The 20945-nt window shown below is 42.0% G+C and overlaps 1 protein-coding gene across 1 annotated transcript in view; it reads right to left on the bottom strand.

Moving 5' to 3' along the window:
• The window catches only part of USH2A (usherin), an 800771-nt gene that overhangs the window by 320689 nt on the left and 459137 nt on the right, over positions 1-20945 (bottom strand). The window contains exons 37-38 of the mRNA XM_063441883.1: positions 4266-4293; positions 2559-2717 (exon numbers count right to left, since the gene is read on the bottom strand). Coding sequence (XP_063297953.1) covers positions 2559-2717; positions 4266-4293 — 187 coding nt within the window. The remainder of the gene's footprint in view (positions 1-2558; positions 2718-4265; positions 4294-20945) is intronic.

Here is a 20945-nt window from a genome sequence, read left to right as displayed (position 1 = left end):
CTTCCCCTCTGGACCCTTTCTGTCACTTACCTGGGTCCAGTGCCAATGTCCCTGGGCGCTTGCTCAGCTCTGCCCACGCTCGCATTAGGATTTCCCCATTGAAAAGCATTATTCAATGCTTTCTTATCAGGATTCTGGTGATGCTGGAAGTTCTTAATGCATAGCGTGAGGACGTCCAGCATCATGTAGTTGACCAAAAGTCGCCATCGAACCCGGAAGTCCCTTTAGTTGCTGTCTAGTAGACAGCTACTAGAGGAAGAGTTAACCTTAGCAGGTAATTATTGATGTTTATAAAAACTGCAATAATAACATGCTCAGGGTTAAGGGTGATGGGAGTTTGCACCAGGATCACATCAATGAGCTGAAGTGGTCTGGGTGCCTGCAGTGTCCCTTTAAAGCAAGAACGGAGGAGTTCAAACAGAAATCAAACTCAATTTTTAAGTTAAGGCCAAAATAAGTAAATTTTAAAAATTCTTCAAGTCACCTATAATTCCAGTTGAGCTTCTTTATCCTTAAATTGGAAATTCGCTATGAATTCACTTGACATTGCTAACAAGTCTCACTTTAGTAAATAACCATCTAATTTAGCAGGTTGCTACTGAAAAGATGCCTTCATTATATATATATATATATTTTTTTTTTGTCTACTTTACTTTTGATTTCAATTTACTAATATATGTAATTCTGGTAATTAAGAATAAAAAAAAATTAAGCTAGGAAAAATCTAGCCAAATAGATCTACAAACGAAATTTGAATGAACCGAATGAACAGACACAAATGTTCTTTTCATGCACATCTCTAATTAATATTGCTAATCCAACAGGTGAGCACAGAGCAGGATCATGGGTGACTTGGGAACCTACAGTTTAGGTCAAACTACTCAAAAACTGCACTATGGTACTTAGACTGCCCTTCTAACTAGTTTATATTAAAATGTCAACTATTCAATATTTGATCAAGAAAGAAAGAAAGAAATAGAGGAGATAATGGATACTAGAGGAGTTATCTAGTTATTAGCTATATATGTACCTCACTCCTTTTGACCCTCTGTAGGAATCGAGGGTTGTTTTGTTTTAAGTTATATTATTTTTTTATTAAAATCTATTACTCATTATCCAATAGCCATTAATGTTTGCTAATAGCAATGGAAGTATCCACACAGTATATATACACTGATCATCCACAGCATTAAAACCACTGACAGGTGACGTGAATAACATTGATTATATCGTTACAATGGCACCTGTCAGGGGTCGGATATATTAGGCAGCAAGAGAAAAGTTAGTTCTGGAATTTTATGTGTTGTAAGAAGGAAAAATTGGCAAGCAAAAAGATCTGAGTAACTTTGACAAGGGCCACAGAGTGATGGCTAGATGACTGGATCAGAGCATCTCCAAAACAGAAAGTCTTTTGGGGTGTTCCAATATGCAGTGGTTAGTACCTACTAAAAGTGGTGCAAAGAAGGACAGCCAGTGAAACGACTTTTGGGTCATGGGTGCCCAGGGCTCACGGATGCACATGGGGAGAGAAAGCTGTGTGGTTCAATCCCACAGAAGAGCTACTGTAGTTCAAATTGCTGAAAACTTATTGCTGGCCATGATAGAAAGGTGTCAGAACACACAATGCATTGCATTGAAGTTTGCAGCGTATGAGGCTGTGTACCCGCAGACCGGTCAGAGTGCCCTTGATGACCCCTATACAACACTGAAAGCATCTTCAATGGGGACATGAGCCTCAAAACATGGAGCAATGTATACGTTTATCTGGTCTGATGAATCACGTTTTCTTTTAGATCAGGGGAATGGCCAGGTGCGTGTGTGTCATTTACCTGGGGAAGAGATAACAGCAGGATGCACTATGAGAAGAAGGCTGAGTGTTATGCTCTGGTCAATGATCTGCTGGGAAACCTTGATTCCTGGCATTCACGTGGATGTTACTTTGACACGTACCTACTAGCTAGAGATTGACCATCTATCCATAGACCATGTACACCACTTTATGGTAATATTGTTCTCTCATGGCAGAGGCCTGTTTCAGCTGGATAATGCACCCTGCCACACTGCAAACATTGTGCAGGAAGGTTTTAAGGAACATGACAAAGAGTTCAAGGTATTGACTTGATGCGGGATGTGCTGTAAAAACAAATCCTTCAAGGATCTGCTGCTAGTATCTTGGTGCCAGATACAACAGGGCGTGTTCAGAGTTCTTGTAGGCACATCACAGCTGTTTTGGTAGCACAGGGGGGACCTACATGATATTGGATGTATGTATTTAGGAATAGAAACAGATACCATAGTCAAAGTAAAATGTTTCTACTCAATTTGTTTTGCCAATTTCAACTCAAGTATTATACACTTAAAACTGGTATATTTACTTTGGTTCATTAGTACATTGTGACTCCAGGACATATTTAAAAATTGGCAAAATACTAATGTACATTTAGAGGTTGCAACCTTTGCTATTATTATTATTTATTAACATGATAATTAATTAAACACATATTTATACAGGATTTGCTTCATTTAGTGATCCCATATCACTAGAACTTCATACGTACCTCCAGGTGGCAATGTTAATAGTATAGGGTTACTCATTACGAATCCTTGACTGTTGGAAGCATTTATCCTGATACTGTAATTAGAAAAGGGGATCAGGCCATCTATGGAAATCCATTTATTACTCTCAAAACTCTGGTGCAATATTTTAGTGGAATTGATGATATTCTCAATTTGGGTGCCTATTGAAATAAAAAAGAAAAAAAAAAGAAAAGCAATTGTTAATTTGCGAGTCTTGCCTAAATACACCTTTAAAAATTCACTGCAGTTAATTATGTAATCGGTATACCAATGTAAATATAATTGTGAAATTCTTTGATTCTAGGCATACAGTGGACTGATTTCAGAATTGATTCATTCAAACAACATTCCAAGCTATGTAACAAGTTCATTTCAGTTAAGTTGTTATGGTGCCAGGAGGTCTTGGGCCCTGTGGCACTGTTTACAAATGGTTTAACCCCAAAGTTGCTATTATGTGTGTCTATTTGCTGAACCTTCTGCTTCTTGTTATGGTCTGAGACTTCAATGAGAAAGTCTTCGAATGGCCACTGCTGATAAGCTGACATCGCATGAATGGCATTATATATTGATAAAGAGGTAAGAGTCCTGAACTGTCTGTTTTTGTTGTGTTCTGTGTTAAACTGTGTTTACTTTAATGAGTCAGCCCATGTTAATTAATCTGTGCCTGATACGTTTCTATGTGGATAATCAGCATCTTTTCTAGCCTGTAACTTTTGTAGGTAAATCATTGTATTTGCTCCTATCTTACAAGAGATATCCAAATTGCTTGCTATCAATGTAAAACTTAAGTTAACTGTTTTTCCATCCACTTCAAACAGAATTGGAAATTAACTCCTTGATTAACTAACATTTTCATCATCATTTGGAATTTTCCTAACCTCTCGGCATAAAGTGCTTAGTGGTTTCTGTAAGTAAGTGTATCTAATTTTTTTTTCAAAAGTTTTTGGATACATTTTATTGCGTAATGTCAAACATACTGGCTGCCTACATGATGTTGGAGCAGCTGGTTATAAGACATTCCCCTGCCCTCAGCAGAGGTGATTGTAAAGATTAAAAGCTTACTCTAACCTCCATGACTAATTCTGCATTTCGAAGTGGTCATAGTGTTAGAAATCTAGAAATATGCACTTTTGGCAAGCTGCCTAACATTAATTTTGTGCAAAACTCACATCTGTTGTCACCGTGTACTGTGCACCAGCGGCAGCCATAGTGAGTTCTACATTGCAGGCCGCGGTGGGAGTGCACATGAAAAGGAATACCTAGATTCCCTCTTCTTCTCTTCCTCCATGCGCTCGTTTCCCACCTCCCTGCATTTAGAGCTATTTTTTTTTTAAATAATACCCTTTATAAGCAGCATTTGATTGGACCATGGAGATGGAATGAGTGATGCAGCATGATGACGTTTGGGCTGTGGTAGAACCTCTTCCAGTGTTAGATTGAAGGTTAACTTTAAATATATTCATGTTAAAAAGGGGTTGGAGTAACCTTTTGAAAAAACCCAAGTTCATGGATCAACTCACTGAAATTACACAAAGTTGTTTTCCCTGCACTATAGCTCCATATAGTGCCCACCTCCCTTGCCCTAGCCCTTTGGTGCAGAAGGAATTCAGGCTTCACCTCCGCTCCTCCACTAAAGTAGATGAGGGAACCCAATGCGGCATTTGCCTTAATACTTCCCCTATAGGAAAGCATTGTATAATTCTTTCCTATGGGGTTGTGGGTGAAGCTGGATGTCCTCACACATAGCATAACCCAAAGTCACCTAACCACCTGGAAGTCCCTCTAGTGGCTGTCTGATAGACAGCTACTAGAGGTGGAGTTAACCCTGGATAGTAATTATTGCAGTTTAGTAAAAAAATTACCAATGCAGTGTTAAGGGATCTGGGACACTGCACCTAGACCACTTCAATGAGCTAAAATGGCCTTGGTGTCTATAGTGTCCCTTTAGGAGTTGTTACATGTTTAATATCATGTGGGATTAGTTAAGGACTGCAAACTACAAGTGGCATACTGGTGTATCTTTGTTGTTTTACTTTGTAAAAATGAACTAAAACTATTCTAATCAAGCAACAATAAACCTACTCATCTCAATCTCCAGAAAAGTTTGTCCCGTCGTTACTCAGAAATACTGGGAATGAATTTGAATGCAGTTTATTAACATCAATGTAAAGATGCAGTTTTGAAAGTTATTCTTCAGGCTTACTATTCCCATGCTTATACCACTCACAATTCCACGTTAAAACAATCAAAATCCCTTCATTGAAATGTTCGACAAATATATTACATATCAAAGTGTAATCACTTACCATCTCCCTGTTTGATAATATTTATAAATATGGCGGTGAGAACCAATTCTTAAAGTAGTTACTATGACATACTGACAGCAATAAAATGAATACATGAAGGTCACATAAGATATGCAAGTCAAAAGCTGTGGGATCACATTTTTTTATATATATAAGGCATTTCAGTTATTCGGGTATTATGAGGGGCTATATTTCAGTGTCTTAATGCTTGATGGTTTTCTATTGTATAAGTTGCATTTTTTATGGTTATCAGCCAAAGGGCTACATGATGTACGTGCATTTCTATTGTATGAGTGTTAATGAAAGATTTGGTGGTTCCAGCATCTTACAAACAGGCAACTAACTTGGTTGGATGTTATACATGATATCAGTACAGATTATGAAGAATGGTTAATGTCTAGAGCAGTGGTTCCCAAACCAGTCTTCATGGCACCACTACCAGTGCAGGATTGAGGGATTAACCAGTTGCGTATAATGTTTTTTTCTAAAAAACTCCGTAGACACAATTAGGTAATCCCTAAATCCTGGACTGATAGGGATGAATTAAGGACTGGTTTGAGAACCACTGGTCTGGAGAATGACTGGACTTGGTCACAATTAAGGAAAGTCCATGAATACTCAATTATCACTCTTAGGAGAGTGGAAGAACACCTCAGAATGTAAGACGTGAGGTGCGTGAGCTTCAGCAGTTGAAGACAAGGATATCCACTAATTTTATTTAAGATCAGGGTACTGCAGATGTGTGATCACTAAAACTTAATGAACACTGAAAAATCTTCAGCTGGTCGGATAAACATTATGCTGCAACATGCAATGCTCTTATGCTACATAGGTTTAAATAATATAGCAGAACTTCTGAGCGTACATTATTAAATACTACTGTTATGTGTAAAATCCTGTCCACGTGCAATAAGATTATAGTAACATTCTCATGAATATCAAAAACTGACACAATTGAGTTTTCTCCCCTTTTTTTTTTTTTTTAAGCTAAAAAATAAAAGAAAGTTTCACTGCAAGATCAAATGAATTAAACAGTCTTGTTTGATTACCAGGCACACAAGAATGTATTTGATTCACATAAATCAGTTGCTCCCTACATTTTTATGATTCTCTCAGGTCAACCACTCCAACTGAAATCAATAGATGTGCAAGTGGCCTAATCAATCTAAATATTTGATTATAGATTTTAGCCTTTAGTTATCCTTTCTGCCATGTGGCTATTTTTCTGATAGTTTCTCTAGAGAGGGCAAAATCTCTATTGGCATTCATGAATTATGTGCTCTAATTAAGAAAGATGATCATTCTCGGCCTATTCTAAATGGTAAATAAAGTATGTAGTTAGATTAATGTTTTTATAAACTGTTACATAGGTGATGTGTTTCCAATGTCAAGATCTAATCATATCTGTAATTCTTGCAATAACCCCCAGTGCTTTTCTAAGCCTCAGTGTTTTCCACGTTCCATTGAGAAGTAACTGGTGCTTAATTCTGTTGTGTCTCTATAAGAGGGGAATGGATCTTGGTACTTCTAATCTTATTAAAAGAAGTGATGTAGATTGGATTAGCCCTGCTAGTCCAGTAGACAAGGTTCTACAATAATACGAGTACTGCAGATGCAATGATACTGTTTTAATGGGCTAACAAAAAATGTAATTCCAAAGGTAGTGTTGCGATCAGGGAATCAGTAGAGCTCGAAGTATTCAAAATCAAATTCCAATGTATAATTAACCCTTGATGCTGAAACGTTGTATATAATTTTGTTATCCAGATCCTGAGTAAAACTTCTTCCAATTTGCAGTATTCTGTGTAGTTTTGGGGATTTTATTTTTTATAATATTTAAACGACAAGATTTTTAGAGTTAACCTCAGTTTTAAAGAAATACTGTTCAATATGACAGAGTTGAAATACTTAAAACAACTAATGTTGTTGGAGAAGAGTGGGGTGCAGAAGATGGGCCTAAGAGTGGAAGGTGCAGAGTAGTTAGGAATAGCCAGAACTAAAAAATAAGATGCAACAGAACAAGAAAACAAGCGACAATAAGCATATGAAACAGCAGAGATCACCGTAAAAATATACATCTGCATAATATGTGTGTATATGAGTTGTTTAAATATAAGCATAGAATAAAAGTGTGTGCTTGTTGGGTAGTTAGGGTTTACAATCGGCCTGTCCAAAACCCAGACCCAGGGGGGGGGGGGGGGGGGGGGCACTTGCCCCCCCCTGGATTTTTAAGCTTGTTCTGCTATTTTAGGGGTGATTTAAATTGAACTGCAATAGCAGCAGCCTATATATTAGGGGAGTATGACATGGGGGGCAGCGGCCTATATATTAGGGGAGTATGGCATGGGGGGGCAGCAGCCTATATATTAGGGGAGTATGGCATGGGGGGGCAGCAGCCTATATATTAGGGGAGTATGGCATGGGGGAGGCAGCAGCCATATATATTAGGGGAGTGAGGCATGGGGGGGCAGCAGGCTATATATTAGGGGAGTATGACATGGGGGGGCAGCAGCCTATATATTAGGGGAGTATGGCATGGGGGGCAGCAGCCTATATATTAGGGGAGTATGGCATTCGGGGGGGGGGCAGCAGCCATATATATTAGGGGAGTATGGCATGGGGGGCAGCAGCCTATATATTAGGGGAGTATGACATGGGGGGCAGCAGCCTATATATTAGGGGAGTATGGCATGGGGGGCAGCAGCCTATATATTAGGGGAGTATGGCATGGGGCGGCAGCAGCCTATATATTAGGGGAGTATGGCATGGGGGGGCAGCAGCCTATATATTAGGGGAGTATGGCATGGGGGGGCAGCAGCCTATATATTAGGGGAGTATGGCATGGGGGAGGCAGCAGCCATATATATTAGGGGAGTGAGGCATGGGGGGGCAGCAGGCTATATATTAGGGGAGTATGACATGGGGGGGCAGCAGCCTATATATTAGGGGAGTATGGCATGGGGGGCAGCAGCCTATATATTAGGGGAGTATGGCATTCGGGGGGGGGCAGCAGCCATATATATTAGGGGAGTATGGCATGGGGGGCAGCAGCCTATATATTAGGGGAGTATGACATGGGGGGCAGCAGCCTATATATTAGGGGAGTATGGCATGGGGGGCAGCAGCCTATATATTAGGGGAGTATGGCATGGGGCGGCAGCAGCCTATATATTAGGGGAGTATGGCATGGGGGGGCAGCAGCCTATATATTAGGGGAGTATGGCATGGGGCGGCAGCAGCCTATATATTAGGGGAGTATGGCATGGGGGGGCAGCAGCCTATATAATAGGGGAGTATGGCATGGGGGGGCAGCAGCCTATATGTTAGGAGAGTATGGCATGGGGGGGCAGCAGCCTATATATTAGGGGAGTATGGCATGGGGGGGCAGCAGCCTATATATTAGGGGAGTATGGCATGGGGGAGGCAGCAGCCATATATATTAGGGGAGTGAGGCATGGGGGGGCAGCAGGCTATATATTAGGGGAGTATGACATGGGGGGGCAGCAGCCTATATATTAGGGGAGTATGGCATGGGGGGCAGCAGCCTATATATTAGGGGAGTATGGCATGGGGGGGCAGCAGCCTATATATTAGGGGAGTATGGCATGGGGGGGCAGCAGCCTATATATTAGGGGAGTATGGCATGGGGGGGCAGCAGCCTATATATTAGGGGAGTATGGCATGGGGGAGGCAGCAGCCTATATATTAGGGGAGTATGGCATGGGGGGGCAGCAGCCTTATATATTAGGGGAGTATGGCATGGGGGGCAGCAGCCTATATATTAGGGGAGTATGACATGGGGGGCAGCAGCCTATATATTAGGGGAGTATGGCATGGGGGGCAGCAGCCTATATATTAGGGGAGTATGGCATGGGGCGGCAGCAGCCTATATATTAGGGGAGTATGGCATGGGGGGGCAGCAGCCTATATATTAGGGGAGTATGGCATGGGGGGGCAGCAGCCTATATATTAGGGGAGTATGGCATGGGGGAGGCAGCAGCCATATATATTAGGGGAGTGAGGCATGGGGGGGCAGCAGGCTATATATTAGGGGAGTATGACATGGGGGGGCAGCAGCCTATATATTAGGGGAGTATGGCATGGGGGGCAGCAGCCTATATATTAGGGGAGTATGGCATTCGGGGGGGGGGCAGCAGCCATATATATTAGGGGAGTATGGCATGGGGGGCAGCAGCCTATATATTAGGGGAGTATGACATGGGGGGCAGCAGCCTATATATTAGGGGAGTATGGCATGGGGGGCAGCAGCCTATATATTAGGGGAGTATGGCATGGGGCGGCAGCAGCCTATATATTAGGGGAGTATGGCATGGGGGGGCAGCAGCCTATATATTAGGGGAGTATGGCATGGGGCGGCAGCAGCCTATATATTAGGGGAGTATGGCATGGGGGGGCAGCAGCCTATATAATAGGGGAGTATGGCATGGGGGGGCAGCAGCCTATATGTTAGGAGAGTATGGCATGGGGGGGCAGCAGCCTATATATTAGGGGAGTATGGCATGGGGGGGCAGCAGCCTATATATTAGGGGAGTATGGCATGGGGGAGGCAGCAGCCATATATATTAGGGGAGTGAGGCATGGGGGGGCAGCAGGCTATATATTAGGGGAGTATGACATGGGGGGGCAGCAGCCTATATATTAGGGGAGTATGGCATGGGGGGCAGCAGCCTATATATTAGGGGAGTATGGCATGGGGGGGCAGCAGCCTATATATTAGGGGAGTATGGCATGGGGGGGCAGCAGCCTATATATTAGGGGAGTATGGCATGGGGGGGCAGCAGCCTATATATTAGGGGAGTATGGCATGGGGGAGGCAGCAGCCATATATATTAGGGGAGTGAGGCATGGGGGGGCAGCAGGCTATATATTAGGGGAGTATGACATGGGGGGGCAGCAGCCTATATATTAGGGGAGTATGGCATGGGGGGCAGCAGCCTATATATTAGGGGAGTATGGCATTCGGGGGGGGGGCAGCAGCCATATATATTAGGGGAGTATGGCATGGGGGGCAGCAGCCTATATATTAGGGGAGTATGACATGGGGGGCAGCAGCCTATATATTAGGGGAGTATGGCATGGGGGGCAGCAGCCTATATATTAGGGGAGTATGGCATGGGGCGGCAGCAGCCTATATATTAGGGGAGTATGGCATGGGGGGGCAGCAGCCTATATATTAGGGGAGTATGGCATGGGGCGGCAGCAGCCTATATATTAGGGGAGTATGGCATGGGGGGCAGCAGCCTATATAATAGGGGAGTATGGCATGGGGGGGCAGCAGCCTATATGTTAGGAGAGTATGGCATGGGGGGGCAGCAGCCTATATATTAGGGGAGTATGGCATGGGGGGGCAGCAGCCTATATATTAGGGGAGTATGGCATGGGGGGGCAGCAGCCTATATATTAGGGGAGTATGGCATGGGGGGGCAGCAGTCTATATATTAGGGGAGTATGGCATGGGGGGGCAGCAGTCTATAGATTAGGGGAGTGAGGCATGGGGAGAAGCCTATAGATTAGGGGAGTGAGGCATGGGGGGGCAGCCTATAGATTAGGCAAGTGAGGTGTGGGGGGGGGCTAAATGAAGAGTCAGCAAGGAGCAAGAAGGGTCTGCAAGGAGCAGGGGCAGCAAGGAGCAGGAAGGGTATGCAATGAGCAGGGGCAGCAAGGGGCAGGAAGGGTCTGCAAGGAGCAGAAAGGGACAGAAGGAGCACAAAGGTAAAGGAGCAGAAAGAATCAGAAGGAGTACAAAGGTAAAGTAGGAGAAAGAGCAGAAAGGGTCTGCAAGGAGCAAAAAGGAATCAGAACGAGAAAGGAGCAGAAGGGTGCAAAATAAGCAGAAAGGAGCAGAAAGGTAAAGGAGCAGAAGGAGGCAAATATAGAAGACAGTGTCAGAAGAAAAGAAGACTGTCAAATGAAGGAGAAGAAAAGGAGATTGGAGCAGGAAGGACAAATTAAGTGAACCCTCCACTTTATTATGGACACCACATCATAAGGCCTTGGTACCTGGGCCTGGCAGGGAAACTCTGGACCTTCTCATCTCCCCAGGTAAAAAAAAAATCAGTGTTAATGTGTTCACTTTTATTTACTGAGTGTCAGGAAGCACAGAGTGCCGCTGGGTAGGGGTGTTGCTGATTGGCTAGAGCGGTCAGCTGGCATTCTAAGCCAATCAGTAGCTCCCCATTCATAAAAAAAGCTAAAAAAAAAAATTAAAAATGGTTGTGTCCCTAGACAGCTTGCTACTGGCCATTCCCATGCCAACTAGCCTGCGTGCCTGGCAACCATTCATTCATATATGTTCCTCTTTGGATATATACTTAAATGCAACAATCTTATAATATGCTTGAGCGGTCTGGCATGCTCATCATTAACCATAAGCATGTCAATGCCATGTTTTACTGCTTACTAAAATTTATAATCCACTGTAATTGTGATGGCAAAACTCTGTTTTCAACATATTTGCTGAGTTACTCACCACAGTGGAATGTTAGATTAATATGTATAGTTTTGCCTGCAACAACAATTTTCGATAAACATAGTATGTAAACTCGTTAATAATAACAAACCACATGTTGCTAAACGGTGAGACCAATCTCTAACAGTCACATACCTGACGTCCCGCAACGAGATAGCCGTTAAGCGAATATAGCCTGTTCTCCCTATCATTAGCTCAGATAGGCCACACAATACGTAAAAATAAGCGACTAATATCCACCTATTTCAGAAATTGTATTTTGTAATGCACTAGCTATTCAGCGACTAGGGCCTGCTCCTCCTACTGTTAACACAGTTAGACCAACCATGTCCCTATGTCTTTGAAGAAATATATCTTGCCTTGTATGTTAGCCTAGAAAATGTTCCAGCCTGCTCATATAACTAGCGAGGTAAACTCGTAATAATTGAGCAATCTCTTGTTCGTAGCGACATGTATATTGTTTTACACTGTAGAATGTTCTATAGACGACTCGTATTAGCCTGAACCACACTGCAACTAACTCAGTATGTCACAATAGGTTCAACTCAGCCTGTGGTTAGACCTGTCTGTATGTCCTCTTAAAATTGTGCCTGACTCTAGCGATCCAATATTCAGTTGCCCTAATCATTAACACATATGCGCTAGTCATGAATATCGTTGTCCAGTTAATTTTCCCTTATTATTATTTAACACTCTATGTATACTCTCAAGCACAAGTCATGTTCCCAGCATATGTTTCTTCTGTATCTGTTTTTCCATGACGTGTAATATGTTACCATAGTTAAAATCAAACGTGATCCTGAACTACTGTTTTCAAATAATATAAAAAATGTGCCTGTATATCTAATGCCATAACATGTTATACCAATGTTTACCTACTCTACCGGATGTCGCTGTTGTGGCACACACCGGCTGTTTGTTCAATCTGTGCACAACCAAAATAAAGAATTAAAAAAAAAAAAATAAAAAAAAAAAAAATGATGAACTGGGAACTAGCGATTGGCTTAGAGCGTCAACTGTCAACTCTAGCCAATCAGCGGCAACCATGCCTGACGTCAATCTGCACTTCCTGACACTCTGTTTCAGATGTTGAATACCACTGAGGGACCTGGAGCTGGAGGAAGCCTTTGGGGGTAAACCATTTGAGAGCGGTTTAACCCCTTAAAGGAAAGAGCACCCAGGGACTTCCTGGCATCATAGCATTTTCATTTAGATGAAGTTGTTATGGTGACCAGAATGTTCCTTTAATTTGCTTAAAGGAACACTATAGTGTCAGGAATACAAACATGTATTCCTGACACTATAGTTGTGAAAACGCTATTCACCCTGGCTTTATGTGATAACGACTATGCTCCTCCCCTTCATGACACTGTCAAAAAGGGGCCAAGCATAGATGTCATTACACTTATGCCCCCCCCCCCCCTGGAAAAATTCCTGCGGACGCCCATGCATGCTAGGTACAATGCAGATTGCTAAATAAACCACTCAGACAAAAATAAATAAAAACAAAAAGATCTCTGATTACTACTTGTCTCATATTACTATTCTTATTCTACTAGTCTTATACAACACATTCTGCAAGGGAATGGGCTGACTGCTTGATCCTGCAGCAGTGCAAAAGGCGACAACCATATGTCTAATATTTTTAGGAGCATTAACAATCAGCATTACTTGTTTATTATGTAACATCACACAAAGATATGTTTAAGAATAACTTCACAAAAAAAGTTTGAACAGTTGACAAAGTTTGCTTAAAAGGGATCATTTGTTCTTCTACATGATAAATGACCGTATTATACAACATTGGACAACTGACACTTGGCATTTTAGGATGGGAAGGTCTTGAGATGCCTGTCTCGCCCCCGTTTAACTATTCAAAAATATCCACTAAAAAATGTTTCCATCCTTTGTTGCAATTATCTCACTTGTTATATCTTTCATGGATTATTTGTCACAATATTTGAAAACAGTTATATTGTTGTACTGTAATACATGTCCCCACTTGCTAAAACACCGAAAACTCTGTGGGTCCCAAATCTAGAAACTTAAACTAATCTCTAGAAAACCAAAATGGCATACATTGTTATATTGTTCATTATTATTTTAATATATATGCAGTGGAATATCTTCTTTGAATTTTAGTGACATTAGTGACATTTTGCATAGCAGGCCAAATCCATAACCTATTCCTGAAAATATGTAAAAACATGACATGTTATGTGTGTGAGTAACTGATGGAACATCATTGACATTTACATTTAATTCCTTATTGACTAGGGATTTTTTGAGATTCTGTGCGTTCATAACCAATGCATTTTGGTACTTTTGCAATGCATTTGTTCCTTTGTAATTTAGGACTCTTTCTCATTAAGAGCACTTTATATACAATTTTATAGAAAGACATATGTTCTGATACTATATTTGTATACATAAGACAACATTAAGTATGAAAAAAAAATAAAAAATTAGAAAACAAGTAAAATAAAAAAAGATTCACTTACTAGTTGATTGTTAAATGCTTCAGACATCTAGCATTTCGATGAATTCTTAGCACTTACAGAACAACTATTGCAAGAAGTGAATTACAATTTCAAGCCAAATATTTGCAAAATGTGTTATGCTGACACTGCAACTGCAGTCATACAATCCAAATATGGTACACAAAAGTACATATTTGTAGAACATAGACCCTCCCAAGGTATTTAACTAAGGGCATTTTGACATTTTTCATTTAACTATTTTTATTAGCAACCTTTGCCAAACCCGCAGGTTATATTTCATGTTTTGTGCACGTTTTTCACACATCTGATTAATTTTAATGGGAATATCACAGAATGTGCATATCGTACTACTGTAAAGACCACATATTTGTATTCTACTACTTCCTCCAGAAACTGTAATGCCCTCCTCCGTGTTAACGTTTGCCGGATTATTTTCCCACGGACAAGTAATTTTTAGTTTTCAAATTTCTAAATTTTACAGATTGATTTACTGAGCCCATGTTACTTTTTGGACTAAATAGCAGCCCCCTACTACCCTTTCCCCATCATGGCATACCATTTGCAAAAGAGAACAACTTGGACTATTTATAGGAATATGAAACATTTTGTCTCTCCCCACTTGGCCATTTTACAACCAAATTCTGCTATGATTTATATTCTGCTGCCTCTCCCAAGTCTAGTTTCCTTCCAAGAAATGCCATTTGGTGAAGTAACACTGTGCCACTATACAGATGGATATATACTTTCATATTATTTCCATCTCAATCTAACCCTACCTAAAACTAAGACTAGCTTAAACTAGCACCAGTAAACCTTTATTCTAGCTTACCCTAACTAAACATATCAATATCCCTAACCTGCTTTAACCATAACACTAACCCCAAACCTAACTCTATGCCAACCCTAAACGAATCCCTTTGTGAAGGCACTTTGTGATCAACGCATAAAAAAATCTTCCTTTTTGCTGGTGATCCTCCTGTTCCTTTTCCTGTTCCCACCCTTCAAATACGGCACACAGCTTATCAGTCAGTAGGGAGCCACTAAATATGGCTCAGCTGACAGAGGGGAGAGCCAGGTGTTCACTAATAGCTAGATGTCTTCGGTTTTAGTAGGTACCAGCCTTGCTGGTATTTATAAGGCATGTCCCCTTAGATCACTTAGTGACCTTAGGTCACTAAGGTGTTAAATCTGAAGCGGAACAATGTTTCAGAAATACATATGACTTCAGCTCAGCTAAATGGTGGAAACTGTAAAACTGATTGCTTGTTATATTGAGGAGGCTGGCATGTGGTCTCCACATAATGGAGATAATATGTGTCAGCAGGTGGATCCTAAACAAGTAGCACAGAAAACAAGCATCAACCACTGGTGTACATACCTAAACATCTATTTTGATTGGTCCCTGTCATCTCCACGCCCCCAAAAGGTAAGTGTATGGGGTGTGTGGCATGACAGGGACCAATGGGAAGCCTTTTCCAATTTAGGCTCCCACTGTCCCTTTAAGAGCGCGCCCGAGACACGCGGCGCGCTCTTAGAGTCAGGCAGGACACGTGACCGCTTCTCACGGTCACTGCCCGCCTTCCTGTTTCTGCCTTCGGATAAACCGCGCGCGGCTCGTGCAGCAGCAGGACCGCGCGCGATGCTCGAACAGAGGACCCCGGCCGGCCCCTAGAAAGGTTAAGTACCACTACAGTACCCCCCCGTGAAGACACGCCCTCTGGGCGGGGAGGGCCAGGCCTGGCAGGAAAATGAGAATGGAAAGAACGCACAAGGCGAGGAGCGTGAACAGCGTCAGCGGAAATCCAACTGTGTTCCTCAGGCCCATAGCCCTTCCAATGCACCAGGTACTGGAGTCGACCTCTAAGGAAACGAGAGTCAAGAACAGCAGAAACTTCAAACTCCTCATGACCCTCCACAGAGACAGGAGGGGGAGGAGGAGTATGCCGGGTATAGCGGTTGCGTACGTAAGGCTTCAACAACGAGGTGTGAAAGACATTAGGAATACGCAGATTCTTAGGAAGACCTAAGGTATACGAAACAGGATTAACCTTATGCAAAATACGATAAGGACCAATAAAGCGGGGTGCCAATTTCATAGAAGGCACCCGGAGCGAATATTCTGCATGGAAAGCAAAACCCTGTCCCCCACGACATAAGAAGGAGCCGCCCTGCGATGCTTGTCAGCCTGCAGCTTCTGGCGAGCAGCGGAATCCACCAAAGAACACTGAACCTGCTCCCAAGTATTACGTAAACCAGCCAAATGCTCATCCAGAACTGGCATGCCCTGTGAGGAGAAAGCAGCTGGAAGAACAACGGGATGCTGGCCATAGACAACGTAAAAAAGAATTTTGCCGGAAGAATCATGAGTAACGTTATTCCAAGCAAACTCAGCCCAAGGAAGAAGGTCAGACCAATTGTTATGATGGTGGGATACGAAACAACGAAGGTACTGCTCCAGAGATTGATTGGCATGTTCAGCAGCTCCATTAGACTGGGGGTGGTATGCGGAAGAAAATGAGAGAGTAATACCCATTTCCGAACAAAAGGCTTTCCAGAACCTGGAAATAAATTGGCTACCCCTATCGGATACAATAGATACGGGAATGCCATGCAACCTAAACACTTCTCTAGCAAATATAAGTGCTAGTTCCCTAGACGTGGGCAGCTTGCGAAGAGACACAAAATGGGCCATCTTGGAAAACCGATCTACTATCATTAGGATAACTGTGTTACCATTCGAAGGGGGTAGTTCAACAATAAAATCCATGGACAGGTTAGACCAAGGTCTTTCGGGAACGGGTAACGGATGCAACAGCCCACAAGGAACTCTGCGAGAAGATTTCATACAGGCACAAGTAGTACAAGCACCTATATAGTCGGTGACATCCCTGCGTAAGGAATCCCACCAGAAACAGCTGACACCGTTTTGGAAATACCAGGATGTCCAGCAGTCTTAGTGTCATGATAGAACGACAGAATATCCCGTCTCTCGGGAACATTAACAAATAGTTTATTAGTAGGCCTCTCGCTAGGAGCCATGCTTTGTTTCGCTTGTATGGCCTGCAAGAGGGACAAGGAAATAGACAAAATAGTAGTAGCTATTATCCTGTCTGGGGGAATGACGGGAGTAACATCAATCTCCTGTTTGTCAGCAGTTTCGAACTGTCTGGACAGAGTGTCTGCTTTAGTATTGCGATCACCTGGCCTATAGGTGATAATAGAATTGAAATGAGACAAAAACAGTGACCACCTAGCCTGCCTAGAAGACAATCTTTTAGCCTCGCTAAGGTAGGACAGGTTCTTGTGATCCGTAAATATGAGGATAGGATCCTTAGTACCTTCTAACAAATGTCTCCATTCTTTAAGTGCTAAAATAATAGCAAGGAGTTCGCGATTACCCACATCATAATTCTTCTCTGCTTTGGACATCTGTTTGGAAAAGAAGCCACAAGGATGCAATGGTTTTTCAGGCGACTCTCTTTGGGATAAGACAGCACCTACCCCGATATCAGAAGCATCAACTTCAAGAATATAGGGCAATGAGGGGACAGGATGCTGTAAAATAGGTGCAGAGGCGAACGTAGTCTTAAGAAATTCAAAAGCCTGAAGTGCCTCGGGAGACCAGACACGAGCATTGCCATCCTTTTTTGTCATACGGGTGATAGGCGCTGCAATAGAGGAAAAACCTTTAATAAAACGTCTATAATAATTAGAGAAACCAAGAAAACGCTGAATGGCTTTCAAACCTTGTGGTAAAGGCCATTCTACGACAGCAGAAAGCTTCTGGGGATCCATACGAAAACCTTTAGCGGAAATCAAGTACCCCAAAAACTGGAATTCGTATTGGTCAAATAGACATTTTTCCAGTTTACAATAAAGACCATTAGCAAGAAGGGTCTTCAGAACTGTTGTAACATGTCTGTGATGAGTGTGTAAATCTGTAGAATATATTAATATGTCATCCAAGTACACAATTAAAAATGTGTGAATAAAGTCTCTTAAGACGTCATTAATAAATTCTTGAAATACTGCTGGAGCATTACATAGACCAAATGGCATAACAGTATATTCATAATGGCCAGATCTAGTGTTGAATGCCATCTTCCATTCGTGGTCTTTCTTAATACGTATTAAATTGTATGCACCTCTAAGATCCAATTTAGTAAATACAGTCGCATGTTTGAGCCTGTCGAATAATTCCGTGATTAAAGGAATAGGGTATGCATTTTTGATAGTGATTTTATTTAGACCTCTATAATCGATACACGGTCTTAAATCACCTCCTTTCTTCGATACAAAAAAGAACTCCGCTCCAGCCAGAGAAGAGGATCTCCTAATAAACCCCTTTTCTAGTGATTCCTCCATGACACGGTTTTCTTGAACAGATAAAGGGTACACCCTGCCCTTTGGAGGTACAATGCCAGGCAATAAATTGATAGCACAATCGTAGTGTCTGTGAGGCGGTAATTTGTCAGCCTCCCTTTTATCGAAGACAGTCTTGACAAATAAGTACTGAGGGGGTATAACCGTAGACAAAGGAGGAGTAGTAGGAACATTAATAGAATTCAAAGGGGTGACTTCAATAGTACAAGATTCGTGGCAGGCTTTGCTCCATGATTTTATTTGCCTGACTCCCAGTCGAAAATGGGATTGTGAGCACGTAACCATGGGTACCCTAACACTAGGTGTGAAGAGGGAGAAGTGATGACCTGGAACCGAATGGTTTCAAAGTGTAAAACCCCTGTATACATGTGTAACAGTACAGTTTCATGAGTAACAACTGGAGAACTTAATGGTCTACCATCTATGGCCTCAACGGCCAAGGGTATCTCCTTCTCTCTGATGGGAATGTTGTTTTTCTTAACAAAACCAGAGTCTATGACATTCCTTTACCATATGGTCTCTCCTACCACAGTATAGGCAGAGTCCGTCCCTTCTCCTATGTAACTTTTCAGTATCAGAGAGTTTGGCAACCCCTAATTGCATGGGTTCCTCCTCAGATACTTTAACACTCTCAGGTTTATCAACTCTGGGGTTAATAGGTGTAACAAAACGTCTATTCCTGTTCTTAGTATAGAGCCTGTCACGAATCCTATTATCTATATCAATGAGGTAGTCAATAAGGTCCTCTAATGCAATAGGAAGCTCCTTAGCTGCTACCTCATCCAATATGTCAGATAAACCTTCCATGAACGCAGTAGTTAACCCATTATTGGTCCAATCTACCTGTGAAGCAAGGGTACGAAACTGAATAGCATTGTCAGCCACAGACCTGGAACCCTGTTTAATTCTCATTAATGCTCTTGCGGCATTTTTTGACCTTTCCGTTGTGTCAAAAGTTCTACGAAAAGCCGTAAGAAAACTGTTGAAATCATGCACCATAGGTCCATTAGCCTCCCAAATAGGGTTTGCCCACTCAAGTGCTTTATCGGTAAGTTGGTGCATAAAGAACCCCACCTTAGACCTTTCTGTGGGAAATGAACGTGGATACATCTCAAAATGGAATTCTATTTGATTAATGAAACCTCTGCATGTCTTAGAGTCCCCTCCATACCTAGGAGGAGGTGTTAAATGGGCCGAAGTATTAGGCAAAGTAGATACTTCAGGAAGAAGAGGTGTAGGAGGGTTAGGTGTGGTTGCTGGAATAGTTCTAGATAAGAGCGTCTGGAGAGCCTGGGCTATCTGATCCATACGGTGATCCTGCTCTACAAATCTAGCCTCATGGGATGCCATTTGCTGAGCTAAATCTGTGGGGTCCATGGCCCTATCATAATGTAACGAGAATATACCCCAACACGCAGGATTCAGCTAAACAGAAGACAACACAGAGGGGAGATACGTCTACCGGACCTTAAAATGGCCGGACTCGACGTATATAGGAGAAGTACAGAGTCAGGAACGATCCAAGGTCAAGGGCACAAAGAGACAGCATAAACTAGGACTAGCTGGGGTCTGGTACACAGTAAACAGCAAGCCGGCAAACAGAACAGATAAGGATAACGAGATAACGTAGTCAGAAAACAAAGCCAAGGTCAAGTACGAAGGAACACAACTGAACACAACAAGCGCTAAAGGGAACTGAAACAGAAACCATGATAGGGCAAGGAACCAAGGGAAAAAGGTGAATATAAATAACTAAACATCTATTTTGATTGGTCTCTGTCATCTCCACGCCCCCAAAAGGTAAGTGTATGGGGTGTGTGGCATGACAGAGACCAATGGGAGGCCTTTTCCAATTTAGGCTCCCACTGTCCCTTTAAGAGCATGCCCGAGACCCGTGGCCCGCTCTTAGAGTCAGGCGGAACACGTGACCGCTTCAGCAGGACTGCGCGCGGCTCGAACAGAGGACCCCGGCCGGCCCCTGGAAAGGGTAAGTACCGCTACAGCAACATGACAAAATATACAAGATATGTGACAACATATATGAGAATGTGAAGATACAGGGCAATGTCACAAAATTAATATGGAGATTTCAATGAAAAGAAGGACGAGCATAAAGAATAAATAACATTTAACTTGAGGGTAGAAAGTAGAATTTTATTTATTAGTAAATGAAGTGGAGGAATTAAAAACATCAAATTTACAGGGAAAGTGAAAGAAATGGATTGGAGTATGGAGTATCATGGGACACAAAGTCTAAAATATTATACAAATACTTTGTCTTATAAAGCTGTATATTTTATTATGCATTTTTTTGTATCACATACAGTTTTCTTATTTATTTAGCATCTGTATCTTTATTTGTCCCTAAAAAAAAAAAGGAAAAGTAGGTTAGGCTAATGGCTAACAATCTCTAAATGTGCCTGTTGTCAAAGGGAGGTTGCGTACCATAGTTGCAGAGGTAAATTCAAGTAAAGGTATTTTAATTTGCCTTCCGGAAAAATCGTTAGATACTATTTTTACAGATTTAGAAAATGTCATTGCATCTTCCATTATCTATGAATCCACTTACCTGGGACAACATTTTTGAGATGAGTGGACACGAGTACTGTCAAGCTAAATACAAATGTATTCTAGGGTATAGTGCACTATATAGATTAATTGCCAAATAAATGAATGCTTCCACTTAAT

The sequence above is a fragment of the Pelobates fuscus genome, chromosome 2, assembly GCF_036172605.1.
Source record: "Pelobates fuscus isolate aPelFus1 chromosome 2, aPelFus1.pri, whole genome shotgun sequence".
Taxonomy (NCBI): Eukaryota; Metazoa; Chordata; class Amphibia; order Anura; family Pelobatidae; genus Pelobates; species Pelobates fuscus.
Note: the sequence above shows the minus strand (reverse complement) of the source record. Positions and strands in the feature narration are given on the sequence as shown.